Here is a 16,402-nt window from a genome sequence, read left to right on the forward strand (position 1 = left end):
TGATGCAGGACAAGGCCTGCAGCGCGGGTTCAATTCCCGTACCAGCTGAGAATTCTGAATTCTCCCTCCGTGTACCTGAACAGGCTTCGGAATGTGGCGACTAGGGGCTTTTCATTGCAGTGTTAATGTAAGCCTACTTGTGATAATAAAAAGCTTATTATTATTACTTTTGGGCATGGCTCCATCCTCTCTTCCACAACTTTGTACATTGCCTCAAAGGCTGTCCAGAACCTTAGAGGTCTTGGGAAGTTCCTTATAGCAGCACGGTGGCGCAGTGGTTATCACTGGCACCTCACAACGCCGAGAGGTCCCAGGTTCGATCCAGGCTCTGGGTCAATGTCCGTGTAGCGTTTGCACGTTCTCCCCGTGTCTGCGTGGGTTTCCTCCCACAGTGCAAAGATGTGCAGGTTAGGTGGATTGGCCATGCTAAAATGCTGTTGGGTTAGGTGGGGTTACAGGGAAAGGGTGGCGGTGTGGGCTTAAGTAGGGTGCTCTTAGGGCAGCACGGTGGCGCAGTGGTTAGTATTGCTGCCTCAGGGCGCCGAGGTCCCAGGTTCGATCTCGGCCCCGGGTCACTGTCTGTGTGGAGTTTGCACATTCTCCCCGTGTATGCGAGGGTCTCACCCCCACAACCCAAAGATGTGCAGGTTAGGGGGGTTGGCCACACTAAATTGCCCCTTAATTGGAAAAAATTAATTGGGTACTCTAAATTTATAAAACAAAAGTAAGGTACTCTTTCCAAGAGCCAGTGCCGACTCGATGGGCCGAATGGCCTCCTTCTGCATTGTAAATTCTATGATTTTCTATGTACAGGGTAGGTGGATTAGAACAAAGAACAAAGAAAATTACAGCACAGGAACAGGCCCTTCGGCCCTCCCAGCCTGCGCCGATCCAGATCCTTTATCTAAACTTGTCGCCTATTTTCCAAGGATCTACTTCCCTCTGTTCCCCGCCCGTTCATATATCTGTCTAGATGCATCTTAAATGATGCTATCGTGCCCGCCTCTACCACCTCCGCTGGCAAAGTGTTCCAGGCACCCACCACCCTCTGCGTAAAAAACTTTCCCCTCTCACCTTGAAATCGTGACCCCTTGTAATTGACACCCCCACTCTTACATAAGAACATAAGAACTAGGAGCAGGAGTAGGCTATTTGGCCCCTCGAGCCTGCTCCACCATTCAATGAGATCATGGCTGATCTTTTGTGGACTCAGCTCCACTTTCCGAACACCTTAACCCTTAATCCCTTTATTCTTCAAAAAACTATCTATCTTTATCTTAAAAACATTTAATGAAGGAGCCTCTACTGCTTCACTGGGCAAGGAATTCCATAGATTCACAACCCTTTGGGTGAAGAAGTTCCTCCTAAACTCAGTCCTAAATCTACTTCCCCTTATTTTGAGGCTATGCCCCCTAGTTCTGCTTTCGCCCGCCAGTGGAAACAACCTGCCCGCATCTATCCTATCTATTCCCTTCATAATCTTATATGTTTCTATAAGATCCCCCCTCATCCTTCTAAATTCCAACGAGTACAGTCCCAGTCTACTCAACCTCGCCTCGTAATCCAACCCCTTCAGCTCTGGGATTAACCTAGTGAATCTCCTCTGCACACCCGCCAGTGCCAGTACGTCCTTTCTCAAGTAAGGAGACCAAAACTGAACACAATACTCCAGGTGTGGCCTCACTAACACCTTATTAACTCTTAGAAAAAGCTTGTTGCTATCCACCCTGTCCATACCTCTCATAATTTTGTAGACCTCAATCAGGTCCCCCCTCAACCTCCGTCTTTCCAAGGAAAACAATCCTAACCTACTCAACCTTTCTTCATCTTATGAGGAAAGGCTGAGGGACTTGAGGCTGTTTTCGTTAGAGAGAAGAAGGTTAAGAGGTGACTTAATTGAGGCATACAAGGTGATCAGAGGATTGGATAGGGTGGACAGTGAGAGCCTTTTTCCTCGGATGGTGATGTCTAGCACGAGGGGACATAGCTTTAAATTGAGAGGAGATAGATATAAGACAGATGTCAGAGGTAGGTTCTTTACTCAGAGAGTAGTAAGGGCGTGGAATGCCCTGCCTGCAACAGTAGTGGACCCGCCAACACGAAGGGCATTCAAATGGTCATTGGATAGACATATGGACGATAACGGAATTGTGTAGATGGGCTTTAGAGTGGTTTCACAGGTCGGCGCAACATCGAGGGCCGAAGGGCCTGTACTGCGCTGTAATGTTCTATGTTCTATAGCTAGCACCCTCCATACCAGGCAACATCCTGATGAACCTCCTCTGCACCCTCTCCAAAGCATCCTTCTGGTAATGTGGCGACCAGAACTGCACGCAGTATTCCAAATGTGGCCTAACCAAAGTCCTGTACAACTGTAACATGACCTGCCGACTCTTGTACTCAATACCCCGTCCGATGAAGGCAAGCATGCTGTCTGCCTTCTTGACCACTCTATCGACCTGCGTTGCCACCTTCAACGTACAATGGACCTGAATTCCCAGATCTCTCTCTACATCAATTTTCCCCAGGACTCTTCCATTGACCGTATAGTCCACAGTTGGCCAAGCTAAATTGCCACTCAATTGGAAAAAAAAAATTGATACTCTAAATTTATTTTAAAAAAGTCTCGGGCAGGCCCAGAACACGTGGGTGTGGTCGGCCGGGCTTCCCAAGCACTGTTCACATTTGTCATAGATTATCATTGAATTTACAGTGCAGAAGTTTCAGAGTTTGCACGTTCTCCCCGTGTCTGTGTGGGTTTCCTCCGGGTGCTCCGGTTTCCTCCCAGAGTCCAAAGATGTGCGGGTTAGGTGTATTGGCCGTGCTAAATTGCCCTTTGTGTCCAAAAAGGTTAAGTGGGGGTTACTGGGTTACGAGGATAGGTTAGGTACATGGGCTTAAGTAGGGTGCTCTTTGTAAGGGCTGGTGCAGACTCGATGGGGCGAATGGCCTCCTTCTGCACTATAAATTCTATGAATCTATGATACCTCAAGAAATCATCTTTATGCTACTTTATTCCAGATGGGCAGCACGGTAGCACAGTGGTTAGCACTGTTGCTTCACAGCTCCAGGGTCCCAGGTTCGGTTCCCAGCTTGGGTCACTGACTGTGTGGAGTCTGCACGTTCTCCCTGTGTCTGCATGGGTTTCCTCCCATAAGTCCTGAGAGATGCGCTGTTCGGTGAATTGGATATTCTGAATTCTCCCTGTGTACCCGAACAGGCACCGGAATGTGGCGACTAGGGGCTTTTCACAGTAACATCATTGCACTGTAAATATGAGCCTACTTGTGACAATAAAAAATATTATTATAAAGATTTCATGGGATGGTCACAAGAAACCCTGGATGCTCTGTAAGCAGCTCACAATAGTACTGCTTTGTTCTGCCATGACTCTCCTGAGCACCTCTCTCTAGCAAATTCAGTTGTGAGGTCCTGACCTGTTTAGACCATAAGACAGGAGCAGATTTAGACCATTTGGCCCGTCGAATCTGCTCCGCCATTTATGGTTCAGATGTTTTTTTTAATTAATTTTCGGGGTGTGGGCATCACTGGTTATGCCAGCATTTATTAACCATCCCTAGTTGCCCTTCAGAAGGTGGTGGTGAGTTGCCTTCTTGAACCGCTGCAGTCCCTGAGGTGTAAGTACGCCCACTGTGCTCTTAGGGAGGGAGTTCCGGGATATTGCCCCAGCAACAGTGAAGGAACGGTGATATATTTCCAAGTTAGGTTGGTGAGTGATCTAGAACAAAACAAAGAACAAAGAAATGTACAGCACAGGAACAGGCCCTTCGGCGCTCCAAGCCCGTGCTGGCCATGCTGCCCGACTAAACTACAATCTTCTACACTTCCTGGGTCCGTATCCCTCTATTCCCATCCTATTCATGTATTTGTCAAGATGCCCCTTAAATGTCACTATCGTCCCTGCTTCCACCACCTCCTCCGGTAGCGAGTTCCAGGCACCAACTACCCTCTGTGTAAAAAACTTGCCTCGTACATCTACTCTAAACCTTGCCCCTCTCACCTTAAACCTATGCCCCCTAGTAATTGACCCCTCTACCCTGGGGAAAAGCCTCTGACTATCCACTCTGTCTATGCCCCTCATAATTTTGTAGACCTCTATCAGGTCGCCCCTCAACCTCCGTCGTTCCAGTGAGAACAAACCGAGTTTATTCAACCGCTTCTCATAGCTAATGCCCTCCATACCAGGCAACATTCTGGTAAATCTCTTCTGCACCCTCTCTAAAGCCTCCACATCCATCTGGTAGTGTGGCGACCAGAATTGAACACTATACTCCAAGTCTGGCCTAAGGTTCTATACAGCTGCAACATGACTTGCCAATTCTTATACTCAATGCCCCAGCCAATGAAGGCAAGCATGCCGTATGTCTCCTTGACTACCTTCTCCACCTGTGTTGCCCCTTTCAGTGACTTGTGGACCTGTACTCCTAGATCTTTCTGACTTTCAATACTCTTGAGGGTTCTACTGAGAAATCTTAATTCTTTACCCGTCAGTCTGGCCTCAACAAAACTCGAGATGGATTTGCAGGCATAGCATTAGTTATTTTATTTGATTCGTTTCTCACAGACACAGGACACAGAACCAGTCTCCTGGACCCCTGGAAAAAGAATGAAGAAGGAGACAAAGGGATTTCTGCAAATACATTCAAATGGCATCAAGTTTCACATACACGATTCCCATAGGTCATCCTATACACCTCCTGACCTGGCCATACATCCTGATTGGCTCACTTCTCATCCCTTCCTCTGGCCTCCTATTACCCAACATTCTTTTCTCCTCCTTAGCTGGACACCCCTCCCCCTTCCGTGCCATGCGTTCTGAAATCCTTTGTCTGTGAACTAACAGAATCAGACCGGCCTATATTTACATTACAATAACTAATATCTCTAAAGTAACTATTTTATATCACATTCGTCACTACCATTCACTGTATATTCCCTACCTGCATTAGACCTTCCAAAATGCATTACCTCACATTTGTCCGGATTAAACTCCATCTGCCATCTCTCTGCCCAAGCCTCCAAACAATCTAAATCCTGCTGTATCCTCTGACAGTCCTCATCGCTATCCGCAATTCCACTAACCTGTATGTCGTCTGCAAACTTACTAATCAGACCAGTTACATTTTCTTCCAAATCATTTATATATACTACAAACAGCAAAGGTCCCAGCACTGATCTCTGCAGAACACCACTGGTCACAGCCCTCCAATTAGAAAAGCATCCTTCCATTGCTACTCTCTGCCTTCTATGACCTAGCCAGTTCTGTATCCACCTTGCCAGCTCACCCCTGATCCCGTGTGACTTCACCTTTTGTACCAGTCAACCATGAGGGACCTTGTCAAAGGCCTTACTGAAGTCCATATAGACAACATCCACTGCCCTACCTGCACCAATCATCTTAGTGACCTCCTCGAAAAACTCTATCAAGTTAGTGAGACATGACCTCCCCTTCACAAAACCATGCTGCCTCTCACTAATACGTCCATTTGCTTCCAAATGGGAGTAAATCCTGTCTCGAAGAATTCTCTCCAGTAATTTCCCTACCACTGAAGTAAGGCTCACCGGCCTGTAGTTCCCTGGATTATCCTTGCTACCCTTCTTAAACAGAGGAACAACATTGGCTATTCTCCAGTCCTCCGGGACATCACCTGAAGACAGTGAGGATCCAAAGATTTCTGTCAAGGCCTCAGCAATTTCCTCTCTTGCCTCCTTCAGTATTCTGGGGTAGATCCCATCAGGCCCTGGGGACTTATCTACCGTAATATATATTTTTCCTAATACTAAAAATCTTTATTGTCACAAGTAGGCTTACATTAACACTGCAATGAAGTTACAGTGAAGATCCCCCAGTCGCCACACTCCGGCGCCTGTTCGGGTACACCGAGGGAGAATTCAGAATGTCCAATTTACCTAACAGCACATCTTTCGGGACTTGTGGGAAGAAACCGGAGCACCCGGAGGAAACCCATGCAGCCACGTGCAGCCTCTGCCCAGACAGTGACTCAAGCCGGGAATCGAACCTGGGACCCTGGCGCTGTGAAGCAACAGTGCTAACCACTGTGCTGCCCATACCTTCCCGCATATGCTGCTCTTGTCCTTCGAGATGGTAGTGGTCGCAAGTTTCGAAGGTGTTGCCTGAGGATGTTTCTCATCTCCATTCCCCTGCCTTCTCCCCATAACCCCTGATCCCCCTTATGAATCAAGATTATGCCTCTGGCCCTCTCTTCCTTATCACAAAATGGTCCATCTTCAGTTCTTCACAGTCCTGTCCTTCTCTTGCTTGCAGCTAGAAAATGGAGGAATCTCTCCTTCGTGATTTTGCGCCAAAACATAAAAGCCGGTCGCGGCTGTTGGGCACTTCCCCACGATCGGGACGGCCACAGCCCTCCCGATACCCGCCTGCGGCTGCAGTTTGAAGACCCTCTGCCGCAGCCCAGGGTACACTGTGCTGGTGTCTTCCTGCCCCCACAGTGGGTGTGGGATTTGTTTGACAGTTCATTCTGAGGAAAAGGGCAATGGCCCCAGCTGGCAGGCTGGAATTGCCCCTCCCCTCACCGAGGGGCAGGTCAGGACTGAGACTGGCTTCCCTCCTGTCAGTGTGCTGGTGCTCTGGGGCCGGGCAGGCTGCCAAATCCAGCCCCAGGCTCGGCAGGCCCGGCGCTGCCATGGCAACAGCGGCTGAGCGGGCTCCGCTCTGATTGGCCGGCCGGGGCCCCGCCCACCCCGGGTCCTCCCCCTCGATTGGCCCACGGCGGGGAGGGGCGGGGCCCCGGCGCTGATTGGCCGCCCGGCTCCTTAATATTCCGGCGGGAAAGGTGCGCGCCAGAAAAAAAAAAATCCGGATCATCCGAGAGACAGGCCCATCGGGACAGAGACCCTCACACAAACCCCTCAAACAGGCCCAGAGTGACAGAGACCCTCACACAAACCCTCAAACAGGCCCAGAGTGACAGAGACCCTCACACAAACCCTCAAACAGGCCCAGAGTGACAGAGACCCTCACACACAGCCAGATCCAGAGGGACACAGACCAGAACAGTGACCCACAGATACCCCCAGACACACCCCGGAGCACCGACTGAGAGACAGACACCGAGACCGGCCGCTGTCATGTTCGTCATCAAGAGAGGTACCGGGGGGGGGGGTTGGAGTGTGTTTCCCCCGGGGGGGGGCGGCTGGAGTGTGTTCCCCGGGGGTTGGAGTGTGTTCCGGGGGCGGGGGCTGGAGTGTGTTCCCCAGCTTGTGGGGGGGGGGTGGCTGGCTGGAGCTGGTGTGTGTTCCTTGAAGGGGGGGGGGTAGAGCTGGAGTGTGTTCCCTGTTGCGGGGGGAGGGGGTGGAGCTGGTGTATGTTCCCTGTGGCAAGGGGGGGGGGGGGGGCTGGAATGTGTTCCCTGTGGCAAGGGGGGGGGGCTGGAGTGTGTTCCCTGTGGGGGAGAGGTGGAGTGTGTTCCCTGTGGGGGAGGGGTGGAGCTGGTGTGTTCCCTGTGGGGAGGGGGGACTGGAGTGTGTTCCCTGTGGGGAGGGCTGGAGTGTTCCCTGTGGGGGAGGGGGCACTGGAGTGTGTTCCCTGTGGGAAGGGGGGGGGGGGGGCTGGAGTGTGTTCTCTGGGGGCGGGGGAGTGGGGCTGGAATGAATTCACAGCCCCCCCCCCCCCCCCCCAAGGCCAAAACATTGTATGTGATCAAGAAACCGATATGGCTCTTGGGGCGATGGGGGAAAACGGGATATTGGGTTGGGTGATAATTCATGATCATAATGAATGGCGGAACAGGCTCGAATGGCCGCCACCTCTTCTGTATGTTCCAATGAAAGGGGATCTCTACTTCTTTGAAAGGAAATCGCTACCCATTGTCCCTATGTTTGCTAACTTTATTTCGATGTGGACACAGTAAGAAGTCTTACAACACCAGGTTAAAGTCCAACTGGTATGTTTCGAATCACTAGCTTTCGGAGCACAGCTCTTTCATTGGGTGAATGACCTGATGAAGGAGTTGTGCTCCGAAAGCTAGTGATCCGAAACAAACCTGTTGGACTTTAACTTTATTTATAAGTGGCTTTTGACCTGTAATGTGCTTTGCTTAATTGAAGGTATAAGCTAGTAATTAAAGCATCTCCTTTTATTAAGAATTGTTTAACTGTTAATTGACAAGTTATTTTCTGTGGTAATGTGGTTATTCCTGTGTTAATAAAGTTTGTTGTGATATAAAACTATTTGCAGTGGATTCACGACCGTTGCATAGCAGTCAGGGGCTGTTTAGCACAGGGCTAAATCGCTGGCGTTGAAAGCAGACCAAGGCAGGCCAGCAGCACGGTTCAATTCCCGTACCAGCCTCCCCGAACAGGTGCCGGAATGTGGCGACTAGGGGCTTTTCACAGTAATTTCATTTGAAGCCTACTTGTGACAATAAGCGATTTTCATTTTTCAGCATCCTTGGTGCTCTTCCTCTAATGCTGTCCTGCACTCCTCATTGAACCAGGATTGATCCCCCAGCTTGGTGGTAATGACAGAGTGGGGTATATGCTGATTACCGATTGTGGCTGAATGCAATTCTACTGATGGCTCACAACGTCTCATGGATGCCCAGGTTTGAGCTACTAGATCTGTTTGAAATCTAGCCCATTTGGCATCGACACTGTGGAACAGTGTTTTTCAAACTTTTTTTCCAAGGACCCATTTTTACCAACTGGCCAACCTGTGCGACCCACCATTTTCTCTTACCTTGTTTGTTGCTGACAAAAATGGAGGAACTGGTTTTGGGTCCCTTTGGCCCCCCTCGACTTGTAAAGAAAAGGCTGCGACCCAGCGGTCAATGGAGCAGCTGATGCGAGTTATTCATGAAGGCTTTGCTAAGCAGAAACGGGACTGCTTGGACCTGATAAAAGAGTCGATTGAGCGGCTGGAGCTTAGATCGGGCGATCCAGAAGGTAGAGAAGGTGCTGGCTGAGCAGGAGGAACATCAAACTGCGGTGGAGTTGGAGGTGGGGATGCTGAGAGACCAGCAGAAGAAGCTCCTGGAGAAGATGAAGGACCTAGAGAATAGCTGCCGCCGGCAGAACTTGAGAATCGGTGGGCTCCCGGAGGGGTCCGAAGGAGCGGACGCTGGGGTATACATCGCGGACATGTTTGAGAAGCTGCTCGTGAGGAAGCTGCGAATGGGAGACTCCCCCGAGGGCAATGTGGTGAGATTCCACAGGTACTTGGATAAGGAGCGCATTCTGCAGTGGGCCAAGCAGAAACGGAGCTGTAAGTGGGACAACAGTATCCTGCGGGTCTACCAAGACCTGAGTGTGGAGGTGGCCAGGCGAAGAGCAGGCTTCAACCAGATTAGGTTGATCCTTTTTAAGAAAAAGGTGAAGTTTGGACTGTTGTATCCGGCCTGTCTCTGGGTCACGTACGAAGAACAGCACTTTTATTTCGAGTAGCCTGAGGACGCGCTGGACTTGGCGAAAAGGAAAGGACCGGTGGTGGACTGAGAACTTTTTAACTTTGCAGCAACGTTCTTGTTTGTTTTTTTTGTTTTTGTCTTTCTATTTTTTTTAAAGTTTCTTGTTTTTTCGTTTTGTGGAAGCTGTTTGTAATTCCTTTTCCATTGATTTCGGATCAGCGGTAGAGCTGAGTGAGTTAAGGTTTTCCTTTGCACTGTTGGGGGATGGAGGTTTGCTTGTTTAGATCTTGGTGTTTTTCTGTCGGGCAATTGTGTGGGGATTGTTTGATGTTGGAGTATGTTTGTATGAGGGGGGGGGGGAACAACAGGTCGGAGACTATCCGGCGCCAGGGATGGGAGCCACCAAGCTAGCTGCTGGGCGGGCTAGCTCAGGGAAGCGAGTGGGGGTGTGTGCATATGTTCGGTTTATTAAAGGGGTTGGGTTACAGAGTGTTGTTACTGGGGGGGAGGGGGTGTAAATGTTCTGCTGACGAGGGAGGGACTTGGGCTAAGGGATAAAGAGGAGGTTGGAGGCGGACCGGTGGAGGCGTGGAGCATGGGCTGGAGGCGGGTCCCAAAAAGGGGATGGCTGATCGGTGAAGTGGGGGGGCAATGAGGTTGATCACCTGGAATGTTCGAGGGTTAAATGGGCCGGTCAAGAGGGCACGTGTGTTCGCACATCTTGGGGGACTGAAGGCGGACGTGGTAATGCTGCAGGAGACGCACCTTAGAGTAGGTGAGACTCAGATTAGACTGAGGAAAGGCTGGTCAGACTGGTCTTTCACTCGGGACTAGACTCAAAGACTAGAGGGGTCGCGATCCTGATCAATAAGCGGGTTATGTTTGAGGCGGGTAGAATAGTCTCGGATGTGGGAGGTCGATACATTATGGTGGGAAACTGGAGGGGTTGCAGGTGGTATTAGTATATGTATGCGCCAAATTGGGATGATGTGGAGTTTATAACAGGATGCTGGGGAAGATACCGAACCTGGACTCGCACAGGTTGGTCATGGGAGTGGACTTCAACTCGGTTATTGACGCTTGCTGGACTGGTCAAGCTCGAAAACGGGTAGGGTGCCAGCAATGGCATAGGAACTAAAAGGGTTCATGGAGCAGATTGGGGGAGGGGGATCCATGGAGATTTGTGCAGCCGAGGGTGAAGGAGTTCTCCTTCTACTCACGTGCATAAAGTGTAATCCCGGATTGATTTCTTTATTTTGAGCAGGGCCTTACTGATGGGGGTGGTGGACACTGGGTACTCGGCGATCACAATCCCAGACCATGCTCCGCACTGGATTGACCTGCAGGTTAGTAAAGAAAGTAATCAGCACCCACAGTGGAGGTTAGATGTGGGACTTTTGGCTGACGAAGGGGTGTGCAAGCGGCTCAGGAAATGTATTCAGAGCTACCTGCAGGTCAACGACACGGGGGAAATTTCAGCAGCGGTGATCTGGGAAGCACTGAAGGCGGTGGTCAGAGGGGAGCTGATCGCAATACGGGCCCATAGGGAGAAGGTGGACAGGGCAGAGACTAACCGACTGGCAAAAGAGATAGTACAGATCGACAGGAGGTATGCGGAGACTCCAGAGGCAGGGCTTTTAAGGGAATGGCGGAGGCTACAGGCAGAGTTCGGCTTGTTAACCACAGGGAGGGCGGTGGAGCAGCTGAGAAAGGCGAAGGGGGCGATTTATGAGCATGGAGAGAAGGCCAGCAGAATGCTTGCACAGCAGCTTAGAAAGAGGGAGACGGCAGGGAGATAGGGAAAGTAAGTGACGGAGATGGGAATCTGGTTGGAGATTCAGCAGGGGTGAATAGGGAGTTTAGGGATTTCTACAGTAGGCTGTGTAGGTCGGAACTCCCTACGGGGCTGGAGGAGATGAGGCACTTGGAGGGGCTGGATTTCCCAAAGGTGGACGGGGAGCTGGTAGAAGGGCTGGGGCCCTGATCGGATTGGGAGACAGTGGAGGGACTGAAGGCCATGCAGTCGGGTAAAGCCCCGGGGCTGGACATGCACCCAGTGGAGTTTTATAAAACGTTCTCTGGGAAATTGGGGCTGGTGTTGAGGATGTTCAATGAGGCAAGGGAAAAAGGGGTGCTATCCCCGACGATATCACCGGCCACGATTTCGCTGATTCTGAAGCGGGACAAGAACCCGGAGCTGTGTGGGTCCTACAGACCGATATCTCTGTTGAATGTGGATGCCAAACTGCTGGCCAAAATGTTGTCCTCCAGGATAGAGGATTGTGTTCCGGACGTTACTGGGGAGGACCAGACGGGGTTTCTTAAGGGTAGGCAGTTGGTCAAACTGGACAACATCGGACTATTTTAGACTGCGCCGGGGACGAGACAGGGATGCCCCCTCTCCCCACTGTTGTTCACGCTAGCTATAGAGCAATTGCTCTGAGAGCCTCAAGGAGCTGGAGGGGACTGGTCCAGTGTGGGGGGGGGGGGGGGGTGGGGGGTGGGGTGGAGCACAGTCTCACTCCATGCAGACGACCTGCTTCAGGGGATGGGTAAAATCATGAGGATTCTGGGGGAATTTGGCCGGTTTTCGAGGGATAAGCCAAATATGGGAAAAGGTGAGATGTTTGCGGTCCAGGAGAGGCGATTGGGGGAGCTGCCGTTCAGATTAGTAGGGGGATGCTTTAGGTACCTAGGCATTCAAGTGACGCGGGAATGGGACCGGCTGCATAAATAAAATCTGGCCCGACTGGTAGACCAAATGAAGGACGATTTTCGGAGATGGGACACGCTCCCGTTGTCACTGGCTGGGAGGGTGCAGACGGTGAAGATGACGGTCCTCCCGAGATTCCTGTTTGTGTTTCAATTTCTCCCCATCTTTATTCTGCGGTCCTTTTTAAAACGGGTCAACCAAGTGATCGCTGACTTCATTTGGTAAGACCCCGCGGGTAAGGAAGGTAATGCTTGAGCGGAGTCGGGGAGAGGGCGGGCTGGCGCTACCAAATTTTAGTAGCTATTACTGGGCGGCGAATATAGCCATGATCAGGAAGTGGGTGGTGGGGGAGGGGTCAGCATGGGAGCGAATGGAGGCAGCTTCACGCAAGGGCACCAGACTGGGGGTGTTGGTAACTGCGCCTCTGCCGTTCCCGCCGGCACGGTACTCCACCAGCCCCATGGTGGTGGCGGCCCTGAGAGTCTGGGGGCAATGGAGGAGACATGTGGGAGCAGAGGGAGCATCGGTCTGGTCCCTAATCTGTAATAATCACCGGTTTGCCCTGGGAAGTATGGATGGGGGGTTCCGGATATGGCGGAGAGCAGGGATTGAGGGGATGGGGGATATGTTTATAGAGGGGAGTTTTTGAATATGAGGACGCTGGAGGAGAAGTTAGGGTTGACGAGGGGAAACAAATTCCGGTATCTGCAGGTGCGGGACTTCCTACGTAAACAGCTGTCAACCTTCCCACTCCTGCCGCTAAGGGGGATTCAGGACGGGGTAGTTTCCAGAGGGTGGGTAGGAGAAGGGAGTGTCTCGGACATTTAGAAGGAACTTATGGGGTCAGAGGAGACGCAGACCGAGGAGCTGAAGCGAAAGTGGGAGGAGGAGCTGGGAGGAGAGATAGAGGATGGTCTATGGGTGAACGCGCTGAGTAGAGTCAACGCGTCTGCAACATATGCCAGGCTCAGCCTGATACAATTTAAGGTTGTTCACCGGGCTCACACGACAGTGGCCCGGTTGAGCAGATCCTTTATGGTGGAAGACAGGTGTGCAAAATGTGCGGGAGGACCAGCGAATCGTGTCCACATGTTCTGGGCATGTCCGAAGCTTCGGGGATTTGGGCAGGGGTTTGCAGATGTCACGTCCACGGTGTTAAAAACAAGGGTGGCACCGAGTCCAGAGGTGGCGATTTTCGGGGTGTCGGAAGACCCGGGAATCCAGGAGGAGAAAGAGGCAGACGTTCTGGCCTTTGCTTCCCTGGTAGCCCGGAGACGGATACTATTAACTTGGAGGGACTCAAAGTTGTTTTACGGTTGGGGTGTGTAAAGATTGTGATGGGGGTGGAAATGTTAATGTACCATGTTTATGTCGCTGCTATGGTTATTATAAAAATTCCAAATACCCTAATAAAGATACTTTAAAAAAACAATAAATTACATGCATCTGACAGACAGGTTGGTGAGCACGAAGTCAAGTAAGTTTTTCCTCCCCAGCGGCCGCAGTCCCAGTTCAGCAGTTATGTTCTTTCGGATCCAGCCAGCTCGGTCAGTAGTGGTGCTACTGAGGCACTCTTGGTGATGGACATTGAAGTCCCACCCCCACCCAGAGTATATTCTGTGCCCTTGCCACCCTCCATGCTTCCTCTAAGTGGTGATCAACATGGAGGAGAACTGATTCATCAGCTGAGGAGGGACGGTCCGTGGTAATCAGCAGGAGGTTTCCTTACCAATGTTTGACCTGATGCCACGAGACTTCATGGCACCCAGAGTCGATGTTGAGGACACCCAGGGCAACTCCCTCCTGCTACCACTAACTCCCTCCTGCTACCATTTCCGCTCAGTCTGTCCTGTTGGTGGGACAGGACAACTCTGGGAAGGTATGGGGGTGTCTGGAACATTGTCTCAGGTCGGATTCTGTCGATAGGGCTGTCTCAGGCTATTGCTTTACTAGTCTGTGAGACAACTCTCTCAATTGTGACTCAAACCTCCATGTGTTAGTGAAGGAGGACTTTGCAGGGTTGGCGAGGCAGTTGTGTTGTTTCCGATGCCTAGGTCGATGGCGGGTGGTCCATTTTGGTTTAATACCTTTTTTTAAAAAAATGTTTTTATTCTCCATTTTCACATTTTCCTTCAAAATTTACACCCCTCCCACAAACAATAAACGGTAACAAATACAAAATCAAACCCCTTAACAATACCAACGATCCCATCCTCCCACCACCCCAAACAACTGCCCACCTGTCAATATATGCATCCAATAAAACAAACCCTCCCACGGTGGCGTCAAAAACCAAAGAAGAAAAAGGAGTCCGGGACCGCCCATGGTCACCATTGACCTATAGAGTCTCCCCCCCCCCCCCCCACACTCTCCATGCCATCCAACCTCTGAAAGAGTACCGTACATGATACCCAAGAGTTGTACCCCCCCCCCCCCCCCAGTCTCCAACTCCTCCCGTCCACTGCCTCTTGTAAAACTCCTCCTCCCAACCTTGGTTCCTCCCCCCCCCCCCCCCCCCCCCCCCCCCCCCCCCCAACTTTCCACCCCGGCTAGACCACTTGGACCCTGTTCTGCTAGGCTCCCCACCTCACTCCTGTTCACTGGCCAGCGTGGAGGCCCCCCGCACGGGACTCTTTCCCCCTTGCCCGGCCCTAGGAAAGCCCAGAAATCCCCTTTTAGCGCACAAACCCCGCATATCCACCTACACCCCAAAGAGCCCTCATTTTGAGTGAAAGTCCCATCCCTTCCCTTGTCCAAATATATACAACATTGGCTCCTTTAGCCCATACACCCGCACGCAGTGAAACAAAAAAGAAAAATTATAGTCCTGGGGTTACATTGGCACATGGCCATTTCTCAGTTCTGCCACAGTCCTTCTGCCTTCGCAAACTCCTCCGCTGCTTCCGCCGTTCCAAAATAAAAGTCCCTGAGCTTGTAAGTCACCCTCCGCTTCGCTGGATATACAATGCCGCACTGCACCGTGCTAATGTACAGTGCCCTCGTCACCCGGTTGAAGGCAGCCCGCCTCCTCGCCAGCTCCACCGTAAAGTCCTGGTATACACATATACCAGCTCCAGCCCACTGCACCGTCCGCTTCTGCTTGACCCAGCTCAGGACCTTCTCCTTCACACTGTACCTACGGAAGCACAGAGTCACTACCCTTGGCGGCTCACTCGCCTTTGGTACAGGCCTCCACGACCGATGAGCCCGATCCAGTTCATATCGGGAGGGATCCTCCCCCTCCCCCAATAGTTTCGCCAGCACCGCGGCAAAATACTCAGTCGGTCTCGGTCCATCAACTCCTTCGGGCAGCCCCACAATCCTCAAATTCTGTCGCCTGGATCTGTTTTCCAGGTAGAACATAGAACATTACAGCGCAGTACAGGCCCTTCGGCCCTCAATGTTGCGCCGACCTGTGAAACCACTCTAAAGCCCATCTACACTATTCCCTTATTGTCCATATGTCTATCCAATGACCATTTGAATGTCCTTAGTGTTGGCGAGTCCACTACTGTTGCAGGCAGGGCATTCCACGCCCTTACTACTCTCTGGTAAATAAGCTACCGCTGACATCTGTCTTATATCTATCTACCCTCAATTTCAAGCTATGTCCCCTCGTGCTAGACATCACCATCCGAGGAAAAAGGCTCTCACTGTCCACCCTATCCAATCCTCTGATCATCTTGTATGCCTCAATTAAGTCACCTCTTAACCTTCTCTCTAACGAAAACAGCCTCAAGTCCCTCAGCCTTTCCTCATAAGATCTTCCCTCCATACCAGGCAACATCCTGGTAAATCTCCTCTGCACCCTTTCCAATGCTTCCACATCCTTCCTATAATGCGGCGACCAGAATTGCACACAATACTCCAAATGCGGCCACACCAGAGTTTTGTACAGCTGCAACATGACCTCATGGCTCCTAAACTCAATCCCTCTACCAATAAAAGCTAACACACCGTACGCCTCTTAACAACTCTCTCAACCTGGGTGGCAACTTTCAGGGATCTATGTACATGGACACCGAGATCTCTGCTCATCCACACTGCCAAGAATCTTACCATTAGCCCAGTACTCTGTCTTCCTGTTATTCCTTCCAAAATGAATCACCTCACACTTTTCTGCATTAAACTCCATTTGCCACCTCTCAGCCCAGCGCTGCAGCTTATCTATGTCTCTCTGTAACTTGTAACATCCTTCCGCACTGTCCACAACTCCACTGACTTTAGTGTCATCTGCAAATTTACTCACCCATCCTTCTACACCCTTCAGGTCATTTATAAA

General features: G+C 51.0%; 1 protein-coding gene across 2 annotated transcripts in view; it reads left to right on the plus strand.

The window, feature by feature from the left end:
* The first annotated feature begins 6,817 nt into the window (after positions 1-6,817).
* rrm1 (ribonucleotide reductase M1 polypeptide) overlaps positions 6,818-16,402 on the plus strand; it is a 66,466-nt gene continuing 56,881 nt past the window's right edge. The window contains exons 1-2 of one of the 2 annotated variants that reach the window (XM_072477528.1): positions 6,818-6,920; positions 6,961-7,150. In XM_072477528.1, coding sequence (XP_072333629.1) covers positions 7,132-7,150 — 19 coding nt within the window. In that variant the 5' untranslated portion in view covers positions 6,818-6,920; positions 6,961-7,131. The remainder of the gene's footprint in view (positions 6,921-6,960; positions 7,151-16,402) is intronic. The other variant, XM_072477529.1, reaches the window with a different exon arrangement.

Source organism: Scyliorhinus torazame, chromosome 15, assembly GCF_047496885.1.
Source record: "Scyliorhinus torazame isolate Kashiwa2021f chromosome 15, sScyTor2.1, whole genome shotgun sequence".
NCBI classification, from domain to species: domain Eukaryota; kingdom Metazoa; phylum Chordata; class Chondrichthyes; order Carcharhiniformes; family Scyliorhinidae; genus Scyliorhinus; species Scyliorhinus torazame.